General features: G+C 37.0%; 1 protein-coding gene across 2 annotated transcripts in view; it reads left to right on the forward strand.

Moving 5' to 3' along the window:
- Stk26 (serine/threonine kinase 26) overlaps nt 1–26,774 on the forward strand; it is a 51,861-nt gene that overhangs the window by 16,750 nt on the left and 8,337 nt on the right. For both annotated transcript variants that reach the window (XM_042665801.1, XM_042665802.1), the window contains exons 3-6: nt 12,572–12,802; nt 23,344–23,400; nt 26,095–26,203; nt 26,291–26,448. In XM_042665801.1, the coding sequence (XP_042521735.1) occupies nt 12,572–12,802; nt 23,344–23,400; nt 26,095–26,203; nt 26,291–26,448 (555 nt within the window). The remainder of the gene's footprint in view (nt 1–12,571; nt 12,803–23,343; nt 23,401–26,094; nt 26,204–26,290; nt 26,449–26,774) is intronic.

The raw sequence follows: 26,774 nt of genomic DNA on the forward strand, positions 1-26,774 counted from the left end.
GAATGCATAGATAACCATTAAATTGTGACATCCTCATCAGGAATTAGGACCAGGGCATTATTTGTAAAACTAGGATATGCACAATTATTTATACATCAGAGGGATGGGCTACTCATTACAAGCAATTTTTGAATTAAACATAATTCCTTTGCTACCAAGGGAATTAATGTGCAATTTATCTTTTGACTCTGTGTAATTAATTTTCTACTAAGAGATAGTAAGGCTATAATGTTTTCCTTCTGCTTTGGACAAAAGGATATTTGCTTACAATTTTAGATGTCTAAATTCCCCCTGGTTAATACTTTTTAGTGTCTGTATATATTTTTCTTTTTCTTTTTGTTATTATAAAGGTGATATACAGAGGGGTTGCAGTTACATAAGTCAGGTAAAATGTACATTTCTTTTTGGATAGTGTCACTCCTTCCCTCACTTTCTCCCAATTTTTCCCACCCATCTCTGCCCACAAATTATACAGTTCATTTTCAATGTAGTGTCTAGTGAGTACCACTGCTGCAGAGTGTCTTTTTAAAGCATAATAATCACCCACCTTCTTTCAATAGTGTTTTTGAAGCGTGGTTAATCTAATGTAGCCTTTCTCAACTGAAGCTGTCTATATGAACTGTAACATTAAGAAAATGGTTTGAGTTCTTCTTTTCTCAATTTTCCTAAGAAAGACATATAACTAAGACTGAAGTTCCATGCAGTTGAGTTAGTTTAGTACATACAATGTGGCCCTCAGGCAACAGTTAGCAAATAGCCAAGGGCTAAATTATATCTGCAATCTGTGTACTGGCAAACTAAAATACTTTTTACACACTTTTAAAAACTGTATTATTTCTCTTTATTTTTTGGTACTGGGAATTGAACCCAGGACAGTGAACTTGCAAGGCAAGTACTTTTTGTCACTGAGCTACATCCCAGCCCTTTTTACATACTTTATTTGAAGAGTTGAAGAAGTAAAAGAAGTGTTATTGTTAGTAGTAATAGTAGTAGTAGTAGTAGTAGTAGTAGTAGTAGTAGTAGTAGTGACACTTAGAAACTGTAATATGTGCTTGACTCACACAGCCTAAAATATTTATTATGTGGACCTCTTCAGAAACAGTTTCCCAAATCTATCTTAGGACCTTGAACCCCATCAAGAATTGCTGATTTATAAAAAGGATTAGACAGAAGCTGGTAGCTCATGCCTGTAATCTTAAGTACTTAGGAGGCTGAAATCTGAGGATAGTGGTTCAAAGTCAACCCAGAGAAGGAAAACCATGATACTCTTATTTACAATTAACTACCAAAACAAAAAAAACAGAAGCGGAGCTGTGGCTCAAGTGGTAGAGTGCATAGCCTTGAGTGGAAACAGCTAAGGGATGTGCCTAGGCACTGAGTTTAAGCCACAGGACCAGAAAACACACACACACACACACACACACACACACACACACACACACACACACAGGCACTGAGTTTAAGACACAGGACCAGCAAACACACACACACACACACACACACACACACCATGCAGGCATGCACATACCCAGAAGAAGGATAAAGATTTATAGTATTTTTACTGAAGTTACGGATTTGGTATGACACCGAGGTTAGGGATTTATCAGAAAAGTTTTTCTCTTACTAAGACAACTACATTATATATTAGTACCATTATTATAATGCTGATTTCAAGGAAGGCCCTCACATTATGGTAATTATACAGACATTTTGTTTGCTTTTTAAAAATAAATTTAGAATTATTATTATTATTATTAGGGTGATAAACAGAGGGATTACCATTTCATAAGTCAGATAATGAGTGCATTTCTTTTTGGGCAATGTCACCCGTTCCTTTACTGTCTCCCAGTTTCCCTGTTGCATTCCTGTCTACAGTTGCATACATAGATCATTTTCTATATAGTGTTTACTGAGTACCATGACTGCATTTTTTCACCCTTTTTCAAAATTAATTTTAATGATTAAATTATGTGGAAAGATATATTGCTAATGATAATGATAAGTAATTGTATAGATTTGTGTATTAGATACATTTAAATATTTCTCTTATTTTCTACAGAAAGAAAAAAAGGGTGAATTTCATAAAGGAATAAGGGCAAGCAGGAATGAGCATTAATTGCTTTTATCATTATTTTATGCTAAATGGCTGTATCTAGTACAGAAGGATATGAATGGCCAACAATAAGTGTCAGATACAATCACACTTGTTTCATCCTTGCATGGTATAATACAATCACACTTGTTTCATCCTTGCATGGTATAAGTGTCTTCACCCTACAATTATCATCTCAGGTACCTTGTCAGCAATAAGGAGAATAATAATCAAAAATGCACTTATATTATTAGATCATAGCATAGGAAATAATCAAGCTCTATCAAATGCCACCTAGCTCCTTGATTTAACCAGGGAGGTGCTGTCGGCTGTAAAGCATATATTGGTAAATCACAAAATTATCAAGGCCAGCAGACATTATTTGTAACTTGGTGCTGATTTCCTTTTTTTCCACATTTAATCATGAAGTTCTATCAGCAATTTTTCTCAGTAAGTGTCAGGCCTCAACCCTTCTTTTATCGTGTCATTCTGGCCTTTGTCACTAAGTACACTCAAGGCTGTGTGCAGACATGATGGAATTACCTGAAGCACAGAATTTATTCTCTCACTCATCTGTTGAAAGCTGTCAGTGACTCCATACTAGCCTGAGTAGAAATCCTGAGGAAAGATGGATGAAGCTAGGCTGCAAAGAGATTGCCAGGAATGTACCCACTGGGTAACTGAGCAAACTTAAAGACTGGGTGTGAAAAATGGCAACAAGGGGAGGCAAAGAAATTAGCCTTGGCCAGAATGAACAAAGAGAGTTGTATTTTTCGCAATGTTTTTTTTTTTAAGTCATTTTGGATTGGGCAGTGAGGATTTCTTTGGTGAATGGTCCTTTCTCTCTAGTTAGGGCTGTAAAATGATAGGGTACAAGTCAGCTCAAGTTGTAGATCACAGACCTTTTTGAGTAGACAATGCTTACAGCATTTTAATTATGTTGAATCAGTCATCAAGCTTACTTTGGAGATAGCAGTTCAAGAACTAATTAAGAAACATTGTGATTTGTGTCTCTCCTAAGATTACTTGTTTGTCATTGTCCTCCCCTGCTTAACCTCAGCTAGAAATCACTCACTGTAAAATCATAAAAGCCAGATGTTTTACAAGGGACATATCCAGGTCTAAAACATTATGATTCTTAAAGTTCCTAGATAGCATGTGTATGTGCATGTCTGTCTATGTGCATACATGTGCCTGTCCTGTGGCTTGAACTTGGGGCCTGCATGCTGTCCCTGAGCTTTTTATTTTTTTATTTTTTAAAGGCTAGAGCTCTACCACTAAAGCTCTAACTTCACTTACTGCTTTAGGGTGGTTTATTGGAGATTAAAGTGTCACAAGCTGTACTGCCTAGGCTGGGTTTGAGCTGCAGTCCTCTAATCTCAGCCTCCTGAGAAGCTAGGATTACAGGTACCAGCCATCAGTGCAGGTTGTATAACACTTTTTGAAAAGAAAAAAAAATCCAATTTTATATGTATGCAAATTTGGCGCCAAATCTTGATTATCCTTATTGGGGAATCCTAGTTCTGTGAAATTGATGGCTATATAGACCAGGGCTGTAAATATTGACTGATAAAATGGTTTGTTTTCACATTGGTATATATTGGTCAGATGTGACTAGAAAACATAGAATCAGCTTTATGTTTATGATCATTGTTAACAATGAAATGATTCAATTCATTGGTAGATAACTCATAATTAAGAAGCATTTCCCCTTTTATTTAGATATTTAATTTGTTAAAAGTTGCAATTGTGCTTTGGAAATATGCACAGGTGGCAGCAATGGCATCAAGATCAATGAGTGTAAAAAGTGGAGCCTGTGTACCTGTAGGGACAGCAATTAGAACATTCAGATTGCTATTGGTTATCATGGCAAGGGGTCTTGGGGAAGGACAAAGGTAGGTATGAAAAAGTTCAGGAAATATGAAGCTTCTAGAGAAGATTAATTCACAACAAAAATATAGAAGAGCTTTCTAAATTGTAGTACTATGACAATACTTAGGGCTTAAAAAAAGGAATGGAGCCAGTTGCTGGTGGCTCACCCCTGTAATCCTAGTTACTCAGGAGGCTGAGATCTGAGGATCATGGTTCAAAGCCAGTACAACCAGGTGAGTCCGTGATACCAGATAACCACTGGTTGAGCACTAGCCTTTAGCACAAAAGTTTAGGGACAGCACTCAGGCCCTGAGTTCAAGCCTCAAGATCGATTTGGGGAGAGGGGGAGAAGAATGGTATCTCAATTCAAAACAAAGGAAATAATTTTAAGTATCATCATTGAGGGTGAGGTACTCCAACAAGCTCTCTAGTATCTCATACAAGTTTAAGGTATCCATTGCAGAGCTACCCTTTATGCTCATTTGTAGTAGTTCTTTTTAGCTTAGATTTTCAGAAATAACAATACACATTCTTTTAACCCTACACATGCATGTGCACACATAAATAACACATGCTGATGACATTCCTAATGATGGGAAAATGAAAGGAGTTTATCACATTAGAGACCATTCTTTTATAATCTCTTCTCAGCTCCATTCTTCCTGCCAGGATTATTAAAATAATTTGCTATTGATGCCAACATGCCATCAAGTATCACTTTCTTGTGATCAGAGGATGCTAAAGCCAGCAGGGCCCAAGAGATCATTTTCCTTAGTCCTAAAATTCCATTGGCTAACTCCTCAGAAATATTATTTGATTAAATTCGTTCAGAGTCTAGATTTGATTAAGGAGGGAAATTATTCTGCAGCCATTTTTTCATGAAGAATAAAAAGGTAAGTCTGTGTAAAATTCCACTTTTTCAATCAGTGTTAATTTTCTAAAAGGACTCATGGTGTTAATAATTTAGTGCTGTGCTTACCAGCTTCAAACCTATTGATTTTAATTGGACTTCTGCATCTAAAAGCAGATAGGCAGTGAGCAGATCAATTTTGTTTTAATCCAATGCATTTTAATAAGCGTGCTAAAGATTTCACCATAACATTATCCGTTTTAGTTCGATATTTGCTATAATGGGTTGCTGCCTTAGATTCTCACCAAAGGTGCTTATTTCTAAGAGTACTAGAGTGGCATCCTTTTATCTTACCTCTAATATGGATAGCATAAATGAGGCTCTCACTGTCTATCATTTTAAAGTGCTCTGTGTGGGTTTGATTAAATAATAGCCTGAATAAATTAGGGTACCTGTTTCACCACTTATATATTAATAGAGTCTTTGTCTTCCTTTCATTGTATGGCCTTTTTCCCCCTTTCTGAATGAATATTTTATAGTGAGGGCTTATTCTCAATCCCAGGACATATTTATGTAACATCCTGTCTAGTCAGTAATAATCCCTCTAATTTTAACACTAATGCTCATGGTTAAATCTGACCAATTTTTGAATTGTGTGTTTCTATATGGTGTTTGATTCAACTAAATTAAAAGAGGTGGACCTGTGAGTGATAATGCACATTTGGCTCTTGGAGGCTTCTAATCTCAACATTCAAATATGAAATTTAAGACTGCCTCAGGACATGCAATAGTTATGTGCTCTAGTTAATTGTGATTACAGATATACATCCAGTCACATTTGTATACCCTACTGATGGGCATCCTTGTGTATGTGGCTACTGTCAGGTTTCTTTGCGTGTATCTTTATATTATCTCAAAATCTGCTGTTTCTGAACTAAAATTATATCCATTTTGGGAAGCTTTTATTATGTTAATTGCATAGGAGAATAGGGATTGACTTAAAAATGTCTTACCTAGTTTAACATCTTTCAGTTTATTGACTATCATCTCCCTAGCACCAAAAGTCAAAAAATGGTAAATGAAAGATAATTTCAGGCCAAAGACTTCATTCTAGGTGGTTCCTCAGCTAAATACCCAGTGAATATCCAAGGTCTACAATGGATAAAATATGTACTGTGAAGGTCCCTAGTGCTGAGTAACACAGAGTTTTGCCTAATGAATTTAATGTTCAAAATAGAAAGGTCATAGCAATGAAGGCTATTGCAAGCTTAATCAAAAGTGTGCTATAATGGAGGCATAAAGAACAATGTATGAGAGGGCAGAGAAAGAAGCAATGTATTTCTCTAGTGGATTAGGAAGGTTTTGTTATGTTGTTTTAATTAAAGATACAGGGATATCTAGAGATGGAAGAGAGGCAGGATATAATCCATTGAGAAAATTGCATGAGTCAAAGCTCAGAAATGAGGAAAAGGAGTCATTCCCTAATAGAACATTTGTTTGGATGTCCAAGCTACTACCTACTGAAGCACTGGACTTGAGTGTCTCTTCGGACAGTCTGCTTTGTTGGATATTTGCATTCTATTTATGTTTTAAATATAACAATGCTACCTTCTGAATATTTAGCTTTCTAAATGAATTTACATCACAAAGCAGAGGAAGAATAAACAGACTCTTAGATCCGGTCTCTGTTGAATTCCTGGCCATCATTCAACTCTTTTAGGAATCATTACTCGTTCTAGGACATGGTCGCAATGAGACACATATGGACAGTGACTCATTCTGCTGGGCTTTTAGCTTGGTTTCATGACTTTACCAGAGTTGGGACATGCATGTGGCCTACTAGTGATTCTGATTTTTTCCCTGCCTAATGGGTTATTAAATACTCTTCATTTCAGCCACTGTGTACTGTTGTCGAATTGACTCTGTGGTCCAAGTTATTTCATCCATTAGCTTGTTTCAAAAACAAGGATGATAAGACTAAGAGACAAAGAAAGGAGAACATAGGCACTTGGCTTCTAATACTTCACAGAGTCACACAGGCTCAAAACAGTAAGGAGTTGAGAGCTCATCGAGGCCACCACTTTCTCTAATGAGACAGATGGTGAAGCTGACATTTAATCGTGGATTTCTTGTAATTTCCAGGCTAAGCAAAATTAAGCCAATTTTGCCTGACCTCTCTGCTCTCTTTACCTCTATAGTACTTATGAGAAACCAGACCTCTTTTTTTTCCTTTGGAATGGCTGGAAGGTCAGAGAGAAATAAGCTAAATGATGGAATGGAATTTACATCCAGCATTTATTGTGATGATAGCCTTGAGTTTGGTTTATTGAGAGAAGAACGTGATTGTTTGCAGGATGTTTTCTTCCCCTTACCCATGGATATAATTAAAGGTTTAAGGGAACTTTAGATCCTAGAATTAGTAAAAAAAAAAAAAAAAGATAAAATTAGTTATTTCCTTTCATTTAAGATATCTTAGGCTCAGGATGATTTACCTGGCCAAACAAAATAATCTGAAATTTCTACCCTCAATTAAAATAACAGAAGTACAAGGACCTCCATATTTGGGAAATTTAGTTAACAAAAGTGCTGCCTCTTATGACTTTGGTTTTTTTTTTCTTAAGGATAGGTATGGTTAAATTTTTCTCATTCCTTTTATATTTTATCTTACTTTAGATAAAAAGCAGTATGTGGTAAAAAATGACAATAGAATCAAAAGAAATGTCTCATTCCCTGTTACAGCACTGTGAATTGAACTGTCTTACAAACATATGTAGAGAACTTCATTCCTCACCACCCAGAATGTGTTCTGCATGCTTCATTGTTCCTTCCCTGTGATCAGAGCCTGCAGAAAGAGAAAAACTGCAAGTTAGGAGGCTCTTCTCCTATCTTCTCTTGAGTAGGAGGAATTAAGATGAAGGAATATTATCAATTATTCTTTTGTTCTTAAAGATAAAGTACAGTCACAATTGCTAATCAGAAGACACTCCTCACAGTGCTGTTATTCATGCAGTGATGTCAAAACCTTTTATAATGATTTTAACGAAGTTATCCTTTACCAAAATATTTGCATTCTAAGTATTTGTGTTAATGAGATGCACTTAAAAAGAGATAATAGAAGGAAGATGAAAAAGCACTTATAAGTTTAATTTTATTTCTGCTTTATGAGCACATTTTTCTTGGTGCTATGTCCAATATTACTTAAAGTTTAAATGGTTGCCTTAAGAGTGCTGAACAGTATTGTGTGGGATCTTTGAGTTTTTGCTTTGCCACAGAAATACAGAGTTGCAGTGCTGACCTCATCCATCTCAAAACTGCCTTTTAAGTGTGTGGGTAATGAAAGGGACTCAACTGTGAGCTGATAAAATGCTTTCTGAAGACCATAAGGAAGACAGATTTGTTGTAATGGCATTTTGAACTACATTTCATTTATCTCATGATATATACACGCATGAAATCTCACAATTTGAGTGTAATTTTATGTCCCACAAGCAAGTTATAATTACCTCTGAGAGAGACATAAAAATACAATCATATTATAAAAATAAACAAAAAACTTTTCTTTATACATTTAGTTTAATATAGTGAGTTCTTATAAACCTGGAAATACAAATTTGAGTGAGTGCCCACCTAAAGGAATCTGACCCCAAGCCAAGATTCTTTGTTTAATTTGAAACACATACAGACATACTTAATTTTTATCTGAGTTCTTATTCTGTCATCCATGAAATATAGTAAAGCTAAGTATTTTCCTTCAGAACTATAAATCACAGAGGTCTCGTAAGGATTCTATAAAAATCTTATCAGATACTTGTAATATGAGACTGAGGTTGTGCTAAGTAGAGAAATACTCTACTAACAGCCCATTCTTCAAGAATTTAGAAGAATTTATGGGCATTTGTTTTATCTTCTTCATTAATATAATAATCTGAACATTCACACGGTCATTTCAACAATTCTCGACCTACAGAAAACCTAACACAGACTTAACAATTGACAGCAAATATTAGTTTTTTTATTTTGGGTCATATCCATTAATTCTATTTTATGAACGGAAGTGGAAACCATACTATTAAAGGGTTACTGAAGTCAACAATAAATCACTGATGTAGCTGGAATTGGAGCTGCTGGCATGCTGACGTGGGATCCTATGGGAATCATGATATGGAATACCATTGCTACTCTGCCTCCCACACTGTAGAGGACTACCCCATTCCAGCTTTGTTAACTGGCATGGAAAAAAATGGTCCAAGTATAGTGTCCTTGACAGAAAGTCAAGATTATTTACAGATCACTTTTATTTAAGATTCTAATATGAGATGTGTGGCTGTTGTGCATATGTATAGGTATCAGTCAATTGCATGATGGTTCAAAATGATGATATATTATTTGGACCAACTTTTCTCTGACATCCAATTGCCCCCAACTCTGGCATCTATAAGATGAACTTTTCAAAATATCACATATGAATGAGATCATGCAGTATGTATCGTTATATCCTTTAACTTCACTTCCTGCCAGTTTCTCCATGCTGAAACAAATGATTGGTTAAGGGATGCAAAATTTCAGTTGCATAAGAGGAAGAGGTTCAAAAGATTTGTTTTACAACATGGTGACTACAGTTAATAGTATATTTTAATATTAAAAAATGATGAATCAATGTTAAATATTCTACCACAATAATGAGGCAATGTGTGTTCTGTAAGAAGCATATATACAGTTTTCAAATTCTAGGAAGTTCAATTTTTTAACTTCTGTAAACATTAGGATAAACAAAATACACATTTTATAATTGTGTTATTTGCTTATAATGGAAATAGCTTTTGTTTCAAAGCAAAAGGGAGGTGCTTAAGTTACAAGTAGATCTAAGCTATACAAAAGGAATTATAGACAAGAAAAATCAAGAAATTTGGGTTCAAGTTGGAGCTTTGCTACTAGTTAACTAGTTAACTAACTTGAACAATTTATTGTATTTATTTATTTGTGGTGCTGGGGATCACACTCAAGGCTTTAAGCATTCTAAACAAGAGCTTTGCTGCTGAGCTATATGCCCTCCCTCTCTGTGCTATAGTCTTATCTCCTAGAGAAAATTGAATTTGAGTAGAATTTTTGCTTAGTTCCTGTTCGTCTCAAATATTCTCCAATTCATTTTTTTGGTGCTGGTCTAGGTGCTTGAACTCAGGGCCTAAGCACTGTCCCTGAGCTTTTTTGTTCAAAGTTAGCACTTTCCCACTTAAGTCACACCTCACTTTTGGCTTTTTGGTGGTTAATTGGAGAGAAGAGTCTCACAGACTTTCCTGCCCAGTCTGGCTTCAAACCACAATCCTCAGATCTCAGACCCCCTGAGTAGCTAGGACTACAGGTGTGAGCCACTGGGGCCTAGCTATACTGTATTTCCTTCTTTTTTTTGGTCTGGTCCGTCGTGGGGCCTGAACTCTGGGCCTGGGCGCTGTCCCTCAGCTCTTCAGCTTAAGGCTAGCGCTCTACCACTTGAGCCACAGCACCACTTCCGGCTTTTTTTCTTTTTGCTTATGTGGTGCTGGGGAATCAAACCCAGGGCCTCAGGCATGCAAGGCAAGCGCTCTACCACTGAGCCACCTTCCCAGACCCTGTATTTCCTTCTTTTACTTATGCACTTGTACATCGTGCTTGATCCCAGTCTCCCGATAAGCTAGAATATGTCACATTTTTGATGGATACCTGGGCTGATTCAACATCTTTCCTCCTGTGACTAGCAACGTACATGGTGTGAAGGTGTGTCTTTTATATGGTTACCTAATTCCCTTCAGGTATATACACAGGAGTGGGTTACCTGGATCATACATTAGTTCTATTTTTAGGTTCTTGAGGCACTTCTATACTGATTTCCATAGTGGCTGAACTAATTTACATTTCCACAAACACTGTAGGAGAATTCGCTTTTCTCTACACCCTAGGCAACATTTAAAAAAATAATAATGGCCATTATCTAACTGGGGTTAGATACCTGCTTATGGTGGTTTCCCCCATTTCCTGGAGTTCATTTTAATAAATATTATTTTATATGATTACAGGCACATAGGCATTGCCCCTAAGAGTATCTGATTATAGTTTTTGACTTGTGTTTTCCTAAAGGCCAATGATATAATAATACTGAGAATTTTTTCATAAACCTGTCAGTCATTTGTATTTCTTCTTTTTAGGAGTGTCTATATTCATACCCACTGCCTATTTCTAATTGAATTACTTGGTTTATGTTGTTGAGTTTTCAAGTTCCTTATATATACTGGATATTAATCCTTTGGTCTGCTGAATGGTTGCAAGTATTTTCTATGTTTCATTTTGCTTTTGTTTCCTCTGCTTTTATTTAAAGTATGCTCTGTCTCTCTCTGTGTCTCTCTTCTCCTCTGTCTCCCTCTCCCTCCTCTCTCTCCTGGTCCCACAGTCTTACTGTGTAGTTCTTGAACTTGTAATATTCCTGCCTCAGCCTCCTTAATGCTGGTATGTGGCTCCATGCCCAGGCAAGTGAAAGTTCTTAATAAAGGCATACAATCTTACTTCAGCTATTGATGAGAACATTACACACAGAAAAGATCCCAATTTTAGAAAAAAATGTTTGAATCTTTGAGTATTTTGTGGGCAGATTCTAGCTGCATTTATAGTACCAAATAAGCCATCAATTGAAAACCTGTATCCTGAGTCTATCCCAATGCTCAGATGTACTGTTTTTTGTTTTTTGTTTTTTGTTTTTGTCCGGTTGTAGGGCCTGAACTTTGGGCATGGGTGCTGTTCCTCAGCTCTTCAGCTCAAGGCTAGCACTCTACCACTTGAGCCACAGTGCCACTTCCGGTTTTTTTCTTCTGTGGTGCTGAGGAATCGAACCCAGGGCCTCATGCATGCAAGGCAAGCGCTCTATCACTGAGCCACCTTCCCAGCCCCAGATGTACTGTTTTTAACATCTAATCTTTTGGGTTGATGGAAGACCAGAAGAGCAGCTGGTCTTAAGTCATTGTCTCTGTCAAGGAAAAATATCCCTCTGGATTTCCAGACTATTCTCAACAGTTCAGTCTGTCTCAACCTTAAAATGGATGGCATATATAAAGATCTAACTTACTCCATTGAATAATGGTGATTATTCACACATTTCTCTCTCCATCAGATTCCAGGTTGTTAGAATGGTTATTTAAAGCATATGTAAGGTACCTGACATATCTTAGAGACAGAGAAGAAGAGTTTAAAGGTACTAGTGGAAGCATATTTGAATTTTTCAATATTTCACCTTAGCCCAAGCAATGTGTTCTTTCATTAATGCCACATTTGCATTAATGTACAAACTGTGTATAATCAGCTGTTTTATTTTTAAAGAAGTGCCCAAGCCTTTGGCAGGCCTCACCAACAACATTTGCTCCATGGGATTGTTTGGGCAGCAGGAACAGCTAAGCCTCCTTAGTGTGGGTGGTCCAATAGAATACAGACTAGCTGACTTTTCAGGATCATAATTGTTCTCACAAAGCAAATGTAGGGAGTCAAAGGAATTTGTATGCTTAGAAAAACAACAACAAAGAATACATGTTTAAGCAGATGAGAATGTGAATTAATGTGATCATGGTACATTGAATATACATAAATCAAATGATCACATGATTCTTCATAAGTATATACAACTGAAAATAAGAATGAACTGAAAATCTGTGGAAATGTTGTCCTAAGTGATTGATTTTCTTGCCTTAAAAATGTTTTTGATTCAAACCATGTTCTTTCTCTCTTCTTTCTTCTCTCAGAATAATATAGCTGATCCTGAAGAACTGTTCACAAAATTAGAACGCATTGGGAAAGGTTCATTTGGAGAAGTTTTCAAAGGCATTGATAATCGTACTCAGCAAGTGGTTGCCATTAAAATCATAGACCTTGAGGAAGCCGAGGATGAAATAGAAGACATTCAGCAAGAAATAACAGTTCTGAGCCAGTGTGACAGTTCCTATGTAACAAAATACTATGGATCATATTTAAAGGTAAAATATGTACTGTATTATCAAAATCATAAGGCATTTTCATTGTGTTTTTTTTCTAGCTTTTTGAGAGGTGATGTCTTAAAAGAGGATTTGGTGGTCTTTGACCTCTAGGTAGATTCTAGCTGCATTTCTAGTACCAAATAAACCATTGTTCAATTGGACACCTTTATCCTGAGTCGATCTCAATGCTCCAATGTACTGTTTTTAACATCTAAACTTTTGAGTTGATAGGAGACCAAAAGTGCAGGTGGTCTTAAGACATTGTCTCTGTCAGGGAAAAATGTCCCTCTGGATTTCCAGACTATTCTCAACAGTTCAGTCTGTCTCAACCTTAAAATAGATGGCATACATAAGGATCTAACTTACTCCATTGAATAATGGTGATTATTCACACGTTTCTTTCTCCATCAGGGTGTGAAGTCCTTGATGGTAGGAGACTTAACCAGTCTTAATATTCATATTACTTAGCATATAATATGGCAGATATTTAGCACATGATAAGTACAACTGATCCACACCATCCTCAGGAGAATGGTTCCATCCCCCCTTCTTCAAATCTGTAAAACCACTGAATGAACACGTATATTATATAAAATGACATAATATTTGCATCTGTAGGTTTCTTACTGTAAGTAATAAAGTTTAAATGCTATGATATAGTGGTTATACTTTGTAGTATAGGGAATAATGGCAAGAAAATTGTACAGTTTAACACACATGGAATTCTTGTGAAGTATTTTTTGACCTATCATTGTGTCTATAGATGTAGAATCCACAGCTATAGTGAACTTAGTATTTGTTAAAATGGAATTAAGTGGAATTAAATGTTTTCTCTTGAAGTTGGGCTTATATGCCTAAATTTACTCATTTTGTGTTGCTCGGATTGGAAACAGGGCCTTGTGCATGCTAGGCAGGCATTCTATCCCTAAGGTACATCTCTAGCTTTCCGTGTTTTCAGACAGGTTCTTATTGTGTATCATAGGTTGGCCTTGAACTTGCTGTGTAGAGCAGACTAGCCTTGAATTTGTGATCATCCTTGACTCTGCCTCTCAAGTACTAGGATTATAAAGGCATGTGCTTCCATAACCAGTTTCAAAACTGGATTTGTACTGGTTCCAGAACCATGACACCTCAAGTTGAAACCAATGGAGGCGTGTGTAATAGACGAGTGTTTGGAGAGAACGTGCCAAGAGTTTTTTGGCTTTCAGGGTTCAGTGTCAGAACTTGTACGTATTAAGTGTAGAGAATAAACAGCTTGAAGCCTCGGTTGCGGCTCACTGTGAGACAGATGATGATGTCGATACTCAAGTAGGTGTGTGAGGTGTGGTAAAAGCAGCAGCCGATACAGACAAATCCATCATACAGGCTTAGGCGCGCTACACCATCCTGAACTGCTGAACATGTCTGCGCTTGTGCAGTGACATTTTGGTGCTTCCCGTGCCGGCAGGAGAGCTGAAGTATACTAAAATGGTAAAACAGTTGGCTGAGGTATGGTAAATTACCGTGTGGTAACAGAACTTTATCAGAGTCTGGAGTTCAAGGTGGCTCTCATTGCTCACAGAGTTGGTGTGCAGATGTTGCCTGGCCAGGGTGCAAGCTGTGTGACGTATGGATGGACATGGAACAGCTGCAGAGCTGGATTCTGAGCTGGACACACAGAGTTCCGGCATTCCTGCAGCAGCGGTCGGAAACTCGCCTTTCCCTGTCTTCCACAACCTAGGATTCTGGAGGGAGGCTGTCGATTTTGAGTAGCAACAGATGATAAATATTTCTGCTTGGTGCTGGAACAAGCCACTGCTCTCTGATGGCGATTACAGATGCGGCCCCCCCCCCCCCCCCCCCCCCGCTCGCTCTCCCTCTCCCTCCCCTTTCTCTCTCTCTCTCTTCTCTCTCAATCCTTCTCTTCCTCTCTCCCTCTCCCTCCCTCTCTCTTCCCCTAAGGTCTCCTGGTGGCTCAAATTCAGGTTTACTGATCTAGCCTGAGAGCCTTTCCTTTCTGTAAGGATATTCTGCACTCTCTGGCTCCACTGTGCTATTTCACATTCATTCTAGGGTCCATTTCTCATGAAATGGGCCCTGGACCCCTCCCTTGAGTTATTTTGGTTTGTGTATGAGTGTTTTTGCTTGTTTTTTTGTTGTAGTAAATGCTGAAGATACTATCTCCCACACTTCCATCTTGCTTCTCGCTGATTTACTCTGCTTTGCTCACCCCCTTTTCCAGATATGGCCCAAGCTAGAATTCACGATTCTCCTGGCTCAGTCTCTTGAGTACTGGGATCATAGGGAGACATGACTATGCTTGGCTATAATTGTTTTCTTGACCTGTACATATTTATAATAATACTGATATAGAAGAGCATCATCAATTTCACCACCTGTTTACAAAGGGTTTAGGCTGGGAATGTGGCTTAGTGGTAGAGTGCTTGCCTAGCGTGCAGAAAGCCCTGGGTTTGATTCCTCAGTACCACATACGCAGAAAAAGCCAAAGTGGCACTATGGCTCAAGTGGTAGAGTACTAGCCTTGAGCAAAAGAATCTCAGGGACAGTGCCCAGGCCCTGAGTTCAAGCCCTAGGACTGGCAAAAAACAAAAAAAACAAAAACCCACAAAAAAATCAAAGGGTGGTTTATTTTATTATGGCATGAATTCAATGAATAGGGATGAATACACAGTAAAAAGATATATTTAAACAGTCAGCCACCATTTGTCATGCAGCGTGCTTGATACTAAAGATATAAAAATGAACCAAGAAGTTCTAGGCCAGGACCTCACAGCCCAGTATTGCATAAAACAAGGATAAATTTTATGATTGAAGTGTATAGAGGATACACACGTATGGAAGATGTATATTTTTTTCTTTAAAAAATCCAACCAGCTGTGAGTGGCTCACGCAAGTAATCCTAGCTATTCAGGATGCTCAAATCTGAGGATTGTGGTTCAACTCAGCCTGGGACAGGAAAGTCCATGAGACTCTTGTCCAATTAATCACTAGAAAACCAGAAGTGGCACTGTGGCTCCAAGTGGTACAGCACTAGTTTTGAGCAAAAGAGCTCAGGGACAGTGCCTAGACCCTGAGTTCAAGCCCCATGACTGACAAAAATAGAAAAAGAAAAGAAAAAAAAGGAGTGAGGAAGCATGTAGTCACTCGTATTCTTCTTCTTCTTTTTGTTTTTGTTTTTTGTTTTTATTTTGTTATTTCTTTTGCAAGAGTTATATGACAGAAAGGTTCCCAAGAAGAGGTGATGATACTGATAATTTCTATTTAGTTTCACTATTTTTTCTAGATGCTATACTACTATATACTATATATTGTATACTATGGTAACATAGTATATTACAATGGATTATATAATTATTTTATTACTTTATACTATATTACTATATTTTACTAATTTTAGTGCTTTATAGTGTATTTTTTCTTAACTGTTTCTAAAACTGTAATTTAGCAGAGTTTGTTTTTTGTTTAGTTTTTTGTCCATCCTGGGGCTTGAACTCAGGGCCTGAGCTCTGTTTCTGAGCTTTTTTGCTCAAAGCTAGTGCTCTAGCACGTGAGCCACAGCTCACTTCTGGCTTTTTGATGGTTGTTTGGAGATAGTCTCATGGAGTTTCCTGTCCCAGATTGGTTTCAAACTATGATCCTCAGATCTCAGCCTCCTGAGTAGCTAGGGTTACAAGTATGAGCCACTCACACCTGGCTAGGTTTATTTATTTTTTAATTAGATTATGTTAGCTATACAGGAAGGTTGTATTCCTATGTATATTATTATATAATTATTGTGATTATAATATATATTATACAATATATATCATCTCTCAATCTCAATATTTGTATAGCACCCTCTCTGTTCTTCCAGCAGGCTTGGTAGTAGGCAATCCCAGGAAATTGCTTTTATGTTTGTTATGGTTGATGAGGATTATGTGTGTCTGCTCATTCAGGCTTACTTTTTATGAATTGAATCCAAATAATTCTTGACTTAATCTAGAACAAACTTGAACCCTTCCAGTTTTTATGCACCTATAACAGATGAACTATTTTTGAGTGACTATTTAAAATGGGTATACACTGAGAATCAACACTAATATAGCTTTTCTCAGTGGTTGCTTATAGCCTTTATTTATTCCTAACCAGTATTCTCATGGAAAATATATTGCAACACTGTAGTTTTTCTTAATTTTTCAACTTAAAAAAATGCCTTCAAAGCCTAGCACAGTAGTTTGGTCATGCAGTACTTAATCTTAAATAGAAACCAGATTTTTTTACTTTATTTCAAAGTTTGATTATGCAATATATTTAGACCAATTAGCTACATAATACATTGTCCAAGGTATTTCTTAAAAGGAGAAACTGAAATATTTTTAATCTCCATTCTTAAGATAAATTTGATCTTTTATCTTTCACTAATTGAAGTCTGAGTAAAACATTTCTTTGCAAAATATGATTTATTATAAAATTATAGTATTGTGCATCTGGTTGATATTATTTGAATTCTGAATCAATTTAAAATCAATATTATGTATGTATACACTAATATATATGTTGATACATGTATATACACAGAAAATGAGAAAAATCATGTGAGTTTGTAATTTTTTAATCTTATTTATTTGAATTGTTTTCTCAAATGGACAACTCTTACTTTCCACTTACATTAAGTCATAATCTGTGTGGGCTAACATTTATTTATCTTCTAAACTAAAAAATTCATATCAGATATAACAGGACTCTGTTTAATGAAAAAAGCATAATTCTAGGGCATGTCCTGTTCATATAAACTGGGTCTGGCTTTGTCAACTGACTTACCATACATATTGTCACCCATTCTTGTCTTTTAGATGTCAGAGTCATATTAGTTGACCAATGTAGGACATGGATTTTTCTCAGGTTATCCTTACATGGGACATCTTACATAACTAAGACCTCACTGTCAGCAGGAGGAAAAGGTTATTGCGTTTGAGAGAAAATTATATGCTTTCTAAAACTGTATGCAGTTGTAGTGATTTCCTTGAGACATGCAAACGTGTACAAGGTATTCATTTTGACTGAGCTCACTGTATAACTTCATTTTTAAAAACAAGAGTGAAAACCAGACAAACACATCAGTGTGACCACAGTGTTTTCCTTTCATTTGAGTTCACTGCAGATTTCTTGACAGACAAAGTTAGTCTTTATGAAGAGGGCTAAAATAAGCAAACCCTTCCTTTCTGATCTCATAATATTGGAAGAATCTTTTATAATCTTTAAATATTTTGCTAGTTCAATGTAAATCTTAAAATGAAGTTCACTCACGCATTGAGTAGAATTTGAATCATGCCTTTATTTGCTGTTGAAACTGCCTTTAGTTTTCTGTTTATTAAGGAAATTTCACTGCCTCCCCACAACCCCTCACCACCACTACCACCAATATTTATTTTTAAAAAGTTGAATGAAGAAGTAAAACATTTCAAAATAGAGCCCGTACATTTTGTGGCTCTCTCATTAGTTTTCATTGAAATGTTATATGTGTTTACATCCAGTATATGTTCAGTATCCTGGCATAGTCTTTCAAATATTTGTCTAGTGTTTTCTTATAAAACTTGAAGGAAATCGAAAATGAATTTTTTTTTGCCTTGCTGAAATGGTCTTTTCCCAAAGAACAGCTTTAAACTTAATGCAATACATCCCTTACAAAGCCCCATATTTTAGCACACTAGTATTTTGCAGTAAGTTCCTTATATTTTGCGTATTTGCCCTGGTTTGTTCCATGTACTATATTCTGACAGCTTCTAAATTGACATCTCTGGTTCCAGCCTCTCTCTTCAGTCTCAACTATGTGTTTCTAATTTGCTTCACTTACCTTTGGCTATAGTATTCCCAAGTGCATGAACACTAAAATCAGGGAGCAGCATTTGAATTAAGTCTTGAGTTTGGTGGGATAAGTATAGACAGAACATTCCACACTAGAGCAAAACAATGGAGAGGAGATAAAGGATTTAGCTACAAACAAATTTCTTCCCTTTTGGAAGTTCTATAAATCTTTTCCTTCTTTAGCTGTGTGTGTGTGTGTGTGTGTGTGTGTGTGTGTGTGTGTGTGTGTGTGTGTGTCTGTCTGTCTGTCTGTCTGTCTGTCTGTCTGTGTCTGTGTGTTTATATGTGTTGGTCGGTCCTGGAGCTCAAACTCAGGGACTGGACACTGTCCCTAAGGGTTTTTTTTTTTTTTGGGTCCAGTCGTGGGGCCTGAACTCTGGGCCTGGGCGCTGTCCCTCAGCTCTTCAGCTCAAGGCTAGCGCTCTACCACTTGAGCCACAGTGCCACTTCCAGCTTTTTTCTTTTCACTTATATGGTGCTGAGGAATTGAACCCAGGGCTTCAGGCATGCAAGGCAAGCGCTTTACCACTGAGCCATCTTCCCAGCCCTCCCTAAGGGTTTTAAAAAAAAATTTACTGAGGTTACTGCTCTACCCTTTGAGACAGAGATCCACTTCTAACTTTTTGGTGGTTAATTGGAAATAAGAATCTCACAGACCTGCCTTCCTAGACTGACTTTGAACTCAGATCTCAGCCTGAGTAGCTAGAATTACAGGCTTGAGCAACTGGTACCCTTCTAGGTTCTACAAGTGTTATGTGCTATGCTTTCAGTGGTGATAGGACAGATATAACATAATTTAATATTTTAGCCATTCTTAAGTGTGTAGTTCTTGTCATTAAATACATTTACCTTATTGTACAACCATCACCACTAACCATTTCTCGAGCATTTTCACCAACTAAAACTGTAATATCAAACAATAACTCTCTAGTCCTCTCTTCTTGACAATTACCGTGTATGACTTTAATCAATTTGAACATCTCATATAAGCAGAGTTATACAGCATTGACATGGGTTAATAGATTGCCTACCTAATTCAACATGAATATAATATAACCTTCTCTCAAATAGGTAGAACAAGTAATTAAGTGGTTTTTTTTGTATGAACATATAAATTCTAAGTTCACATTAGTATTTCTCCCCCCACTTTGTCTAAAGGTCTGTTTTAGGGAAGAAAATATTTGGGTTCCAAGGTCTCAATAGAGCTGACACTTTAAAAACCAGTAATTTGCTAAGACAAACTTATTCCCAGTAAATAGTATACTTGTGCAGGTAATATTTAGGTGTTTTGAATTTGGAAATAATTTCCCATTCCCTGCCTGGGCACCTATGAAATATAGTACTTTAAACTCACTCCCTATTACCATTGTTCACATGTGGAGATTCTCTAGTAAGTTGAGAAGTGGGTTTTTTTTCTTCAGGGAGCTCCTGCGCTTAATGTGCTAACTTTATGGTTTAGCTTATATTCCCTTGGCTCTTTTGGAATTGTAAACCAGTATGCAGAGGCCATCATAGGGTTTTAAATTATTTCAAAAACAAATGATGCTTAACTACCTTCTACTAGGCCCAAACTCTTTAGTCAGAAATCAAAGCTAAAAACTATCTTACCCTAGGATTATAGTGTCTTCCTTGTTTGGATTTCTTTTGTTTGTGATGAGTGTTTTTTTCTTTGAGCCTTTGAATCCTGATGTTGACCAGCAACCAGTAGGAAGACTTTGGTTAAGCTTGCTTGGGCTTGCTATTCTTATGATGCTCCCTAGGCTTTGCTTTAGGCTTATTGCTGTCCTGCAACTGTTCCCATTCTCCCTGATGCTTGTCTCTAGAAGTAGAGATCAAGAAGAGGCAGCCAGAAAAGCCATCAGGCCCATCTTATCTCACATGAGTCCTAGTTATGCTGAATAACTTGTTTACTGGTAGAGAGAAACATATTTTCAGATTTAGAAGTTGCTTACTTGGAACTAAGCAATATGTACTGCTTTCATGGTTTACATCTCAAGCTTTTTTTATATATATAAAATTTTGGTGACTGTTGGGAGAGTTGGAAAGTATGTATTTTGAATAGGTACGCACAGAAAGGCACACATTATCTTTGTAACTTGGAAAGCCAACACTTTCATTTGTGCAGAATTGTAACACAAGTTACACGATCTGCTCCTAGAATTCTTCCCTCCCCACTATCATGGGAATACTTCTTCATTCCTACTCTAGACATGTGACTCTAAACTCTTTGTTCCTCTGTTTGAGCTGGTCTGCTAGTGTAGGACAAATGGATGTCACATGCCTGTAATCATAGCACTCAGGAGACTGAGGCAGGATTGTAATTTAGAGAGAAACCTGGTAGTGTAGCAAGTTTGAGGTCAGCTGGGGCCACACATAAAGACCTTGACTCAAAACAAGAAAGATTACTAGACAGACTGAACAGAGTGCTGGAATCCTCTTCCTCTATTCTTAGTATGTACCCTACACAGTATCAGCATCTAGAAAGGAGAATCCTGTTGTCATTTGACTGAGCTGCCCTTTCCCATCCCCCAACTCTTAAGTGATATCTCCAGCCCCCACAATGTCAACTCAGCTCTGTGTCTTCAACTTTCTACCATGTACTGAGTACTTCATTATGTCACTGGAGGCCATTCACTGCCTTGATAAACGCCCAGCCCCATGAGATGCTTAGAGATTTTTAATTGAACTCCTGGGTACTTCCCCAGGGAGTTTAGAGTTTGATGGCTCAAGCAGTAGTTTGAGACTCTTCATTCCACACCTGGGGATGGAGATGTCAGAAATGTATTACTGGTGTCACAAGTTGAAACAACAGTGAATACAATTTTTCACCCTAGAAAAATTGTTAAGGTATAAAATTATAGTGATTTTTCTCTAAAACTGTATTATGGATACGTATGTTAAAATTTTCCTGAGATATATCAGGAACCTAGGCATTCTTTTCTTTTTTCTTTTTTTGGTTGGTCGTGGGGCCTGAACTCTGGGCCTGGGCCTGTCCCTCAGCTCTTCAGCTCAAGGCTAGCACTCTACCACTTGAGCCACAGTACCACTTCTGGTTTTCTGAGTGGTTTATTGGAGATAAGAATCTCACAATCTTTCCTGCCCGGGCTGGCTTTGAACTGCGATCCTCAGATCTCAACTTCCTGAGTAGCTAGGATTACAGACGTGAGCCACCTGCGCCTGGCCTAGACATTCTTTTATAAGAAAATAATTGTTTTTAAAAAATCCAAATATCTTCACTTACAAACGAGTCTTGGAACACAATTCATTCACAACTTGACTTTTACCAGTGTAGTAAAAACCAACCTTTCCACTTCTAGTCAGCTCTGTGGTCTCATAAAATTTCAGGGAATGCCATTCATGAAATGGTATGGAGAGAGGGAGAGGTGTCTCTAGTATTTCAGCTATGATTGTAAAAAAAAAAAAAAAGGAGGTTAGTGGTTTGTTCCAAAGGGGAATTTTGTTGCATTTGGTTGGTTGATTGGTTGGTGTGTGTGTGTTTGTTTTATGGCCAGTTCTGGGGATCAAACCCAGGACCTCATATATGCTAGGTAACCAATCTACTACTGAGCTACATTCCAGTCCTCCAATATTTATCTTGTACAGCTATGTGTGCCCACACTTGTTTTAAAATGTGTGTGTATGTGTCACCCCCTATGAGTTCCATTGCCTCTTGTTCAGCTTATAATGAAGTTAATTTTACTTGGAATGATCATATGGTTTTTAAACTACACACTCTTTTTCTTATCCATTTATATCAGAGAGAAAAAGCCAATATTCTTTCTGGATTGTATGTATGCACAGAAGTTTCTATTAATTATTGCTGATAAAAGTTGCAAAGTACATTAAAACTAATAGGACTAGAAGAACTCAAGTGATTGTCTATATATATACATATACAAATATAATACACACACACACACACACACACACACACACACACACACACACACACATATGAAGCCTGGAGTTCAAATCCCAGGATTCCCCTTCTTCCCCATCCCCCCACCAAAAACTCCTAAGAACAACAGTAATAACAGAAAAAAAACCCAGAAAGCTACAAATTAAAATGAGGCTAAATATCTACTGTCTTCCTCAAAAATTGTTTGGAAAGCAATATGTCCACATATGTCCACTTACCTCCATATTCTCCAATGTAACTATCTTTTTCCTTTCAATATTTCTAAGATAATAATTTAAAGTTATGATATTGGTTTTATAAAAAATACTGTTTAATGGTAAACAGTATTTGAATATTTTTAGCTATAGCAAAGGCTAAGTAGATTTGTTGGAGTATACAGTCAGAACTTTGCTTTCCAGTTTGAAAAGTTTTATGGAAAATAAATATTGGGGTTGGGAATGTGGCTTAGTGGTAGAGTGCTTGCCTTGCATGCATGAAGCCCTGGATTTGATTCCTCAGTACCACATACACAGAAAAAAGCCAAAGTGGCGCTGTGGCTCAAGTGGTAGAGTGCTAGCCTTGAGCAAAAGAAGCTCAAGGACAGTGCCCAGGGCACTCAAGCCCTGAGTTCAAGCCTGAGGACTGGCAAAAGAAATATATATGATAGATTCCAAGTTAGGTACTTGTAGCCACTTTTAAATCTATATTGTGTAATCATGGTGTTAGATTTGAGATGATCTTTCAAATATGTTATTTTGGATCAAGTTTGTAATTATTAAATTGCTTCATGTCTTTACAGGGTTCAAAATTATGGATAATAATGGAATACCTGGGTGGAGGCTCAGCACTGGATCTTGTGAGTATTTTTAAACAATTACAACACTCATTCCCCCAACACACAAAGTTTAACATTTTTCTTTGGAGCCAGCTAAATAATCACTTTCGTTAGGACCACTACACCTTATGTACATCAGCTGTCTCACATTGCTGATAGTCTAAAAAGGAAATGAAGCTGTGGCTCAAGTAGTAGATTGCTAGCCTTGAGGAAAGAAATTCAGGGATAGCACTCAAGCCCTGAGTTCAAGCCCCAAGACTGGTAAAGCAAAACAAAACAAAACCACATATTTGGGGTAACTGTCACTAAAGATGATTATGAACTGAATATGTTCCACCCACATTCACTGTGGAAATCTTAATCCCTAGTTTGATGGTATTATGATGGCAGTGTCCTTACCAAGTGATCTAACAAGTATGTAAGGAGCATGAAACCCTAAGTTCAAACCCTAGTACTGCCAATAAAATAGGCAAAAAGAAATCTAAAGGATAACAAAATAAGATGAAAAGGAAATTTATAAAGTTGAGCAAATTAATTGAGCACACAAATGATAAATAGGGGTTTACAAACTAAGTAGGCCATGGCTTATTTTTATAAATAAAGTTTTATGAGGACAATTGCATCAGTTCAAAGAATGAAAACATTTGTTATTCTTTTCCTCTCTACCAGCAGGCTGAAGAAAACATTTGAGCTACCAGGTTTGAGGCAATTTTCTGTGTGATACAGAATCAGATAACCTTACTATACCACTTTCCCTGCCTTGTCACGTAATCTTCCCTCCCATTGTCTTTCAGCACTTTGGGGAGATTTTATTTGGAATTTTAAACTAAAACTATAACAAGTTCAAGAATCTTCTGTGTGTGTGTGTGTGTGTGTGTGTGTCTGTCTGTCTGTCTGTCTGTCTGTGTCTGTGTGTCTGTGTCTGTCTGTGTGTCTCTGTGTTAGTGTATGTTCTAGAGCTTGAACATAGGATCTGGGCACTGTGTTTGAGCTTTTGTGCTAGGACTACAGGCGTGAGCCACCCATGCCAGCCCTTTTTGTTTGTTTTAACTTAAATATTTTAAAATTTTCTATATCAGGTAGTATATACACTGTCTTTTCCAGGCCAATTTACAAACTTTTGAGAACAAAGCTTCTTATGTGGATCTCACCCATTTTTTTTTAAGTAACCGAGGATATATCTCCTTGATCCCTGCTAACATTTAATCATCAGGTGATACTAAATACCAGTATTAATACAATGTTTGTGCATCAGTTATTTGGTACTTCCTCAGAATTTCATTACCAGCCATCATTAACGTGTCTCATTTTCACCTTTGAATGATTTTTAATCACTACTGTTTAAATAGAAACTTTTAGGGTGGAAGTTGATAGATTTGCAAGTAAATAGATAACCTTACCTAGGAAAGGGATGATTGAAGTACAGATATCCCTGGAGTATACTGTATACCCAGACCACAGTTAGTATGAAATGGTGAGACTAAAATATAGGTTCTATTTTAAGCTGTTAAATTTCAACATGAAAGTGCCCTTTATTCAGTATAAATATGGCATTCATGAAAGATGAAATACACAAGGTGCCAAAGAGCCTTGAATCCCTCCCAGTGTGAGGCAGAGTGGACAGTGTTTGATTTTCAGCACCTCGTCCCTCCTTCCAGCAAACAGAACTCTACCTCTGACTTTCCCTTCCCACCCTTTCCTGTAATAATATTGTACAGTCCACTGTGTATGCTTTATGAGGTACCAGAATTTGAAAATAACCATTTATTTTAAAGAGAGATTTTTCAGATATTCCATTACAAGTTCTTCTGAAACCTAATCATTGCTTTCCTTGTATTCTACTTGGAACTGTTGGCTTTGGTACAGGAAGGGTTAGGGAAAGGAAGGGAAATGTGTTAGGTTTATTTGAAAAATAATCATTCCACCATGATTTGAATTTTTACAATAAAAGTCTGAATCATTTAATTATTGCGTTCCTGGATAATTTAAAGGGTATTTCTTAAAAAGGCTCTGTTCCTCACAGTATTATTAATACATATAAAATAGCAAGAACTGTTTAGTTGACCTGTCTGATCAAATTGTTGCTGATCTAAAAATCAAGTCAGGGCCAGTAGCTAGTATTGGGAATTGAACTCTGGGCCTGAATGCTATTAGCTAGTTCACTCAGGGGTGCTAGTGCACAACTTGAACCACAGCTCCACTTCTGGCTTTTTGGTGGTTAATTAGAAGTAAGAGTCATATGGACTTCTTTTTGTCTGAGCTGGCTTTAAATCATGATTCTCAGAGCTCAGCTTTCTGAGTAACTAGGGTTATAGGTGTGAGCCACTAACAACAGACTAATAGGTAGTGACTTTTAATAGCAAATCCCAGAATTTAGCTAGCTGCTTTTTTATTTTCCACCTAAAACAAAGATATGTAAATTGATCATCATTTACCATATTTCCTCACTCTTTGGTGAAAATAAAATGGTTTGTATGATCTTTGATTAACTTTTAAGTTTAATCCCTGAGATCCTCATTCATTTAGCCCATTGATAAAACTGTTTTGCTTTGTTTTCTACCTTAAACAATTTTCCTCATTTGTTCAAATGGTAGCTTAATAAACAGCGATTTTATTTATCTAAGTGATGCCCTCATTGTAAAACTATCAGTTTGCAATTTTATTTCTGCAATTTTTTCAGTGTATCTGAAATATAAGTGTGTTTTTCTCTTCAAGCTGCGAGCTGGTCCATTTGATGAGTTCCAGATTGCTACCATGCTAAAAGAGATTTTGAAAGGTCTGGACTATCTGCATTCTGAAAAGAAAATTCACCGTGACATAAAAGGTACACAGCAGTCAAATGCAAACGTGAGAAAAACAGATGCAATGGAGGAAACTGAAGGTTCTTTTTTCTTTGTACTTTGCTCTCTAGCTGCCAATGTCTTGCTCTCAGAACAAGGAGATGTGAAACTTGCTGACTTTGGAGTGGCTGGCCAGCTGACTGATACACAAATTAAAAGAAACACCTTTGTGGGAACTCCATTTTGGATGGCTCCTGAAGTTATTCAACAGTCAGCTTATGACTCAAAGGTAATGTATCACGTGGAAAAAGGATTTTATTCTTATCGGTACAATCATCTGCTATCCGAGTTAATAACCTGCTCTATTTTTCCTTGCTTTTTGAGTGTGTCTTTAAGGAAGAATTTTGGTCATATGTTGCTGATTCATTATAAATTCCCTTCATGCTCCGTAATATTTGAACCTTATTCATTCCAGTGGCTTTCTATCCCACTTGGATAATATCCAAACTCCTTCTTGGGATGTACAAAGATCTACCTGGTGTGACCATAGTCTCCTCTCCAACTTTATCTCTTAGCAAGTTCTTCTGTACTTTTCTGCTTCAACCATAATGGCCT

This window comes from Dipodomys spectabilis, unplaced genomic scaffold (assembly GCF_019054845.1).
Source record: "Dipodomys spectabilis isolate Male_0828 unplaced genomic scaffold, ASM1905484v1 ptg000347l, whole genome shotgun sequence".
Classification (NCBI taxonomy): domain Eukaryota; kingdom Metazoa; phylum Chordata; class Mammalia; order Rodentia; family Heteromyidae; genus Dipodomys; species Dipodomys spectabilis.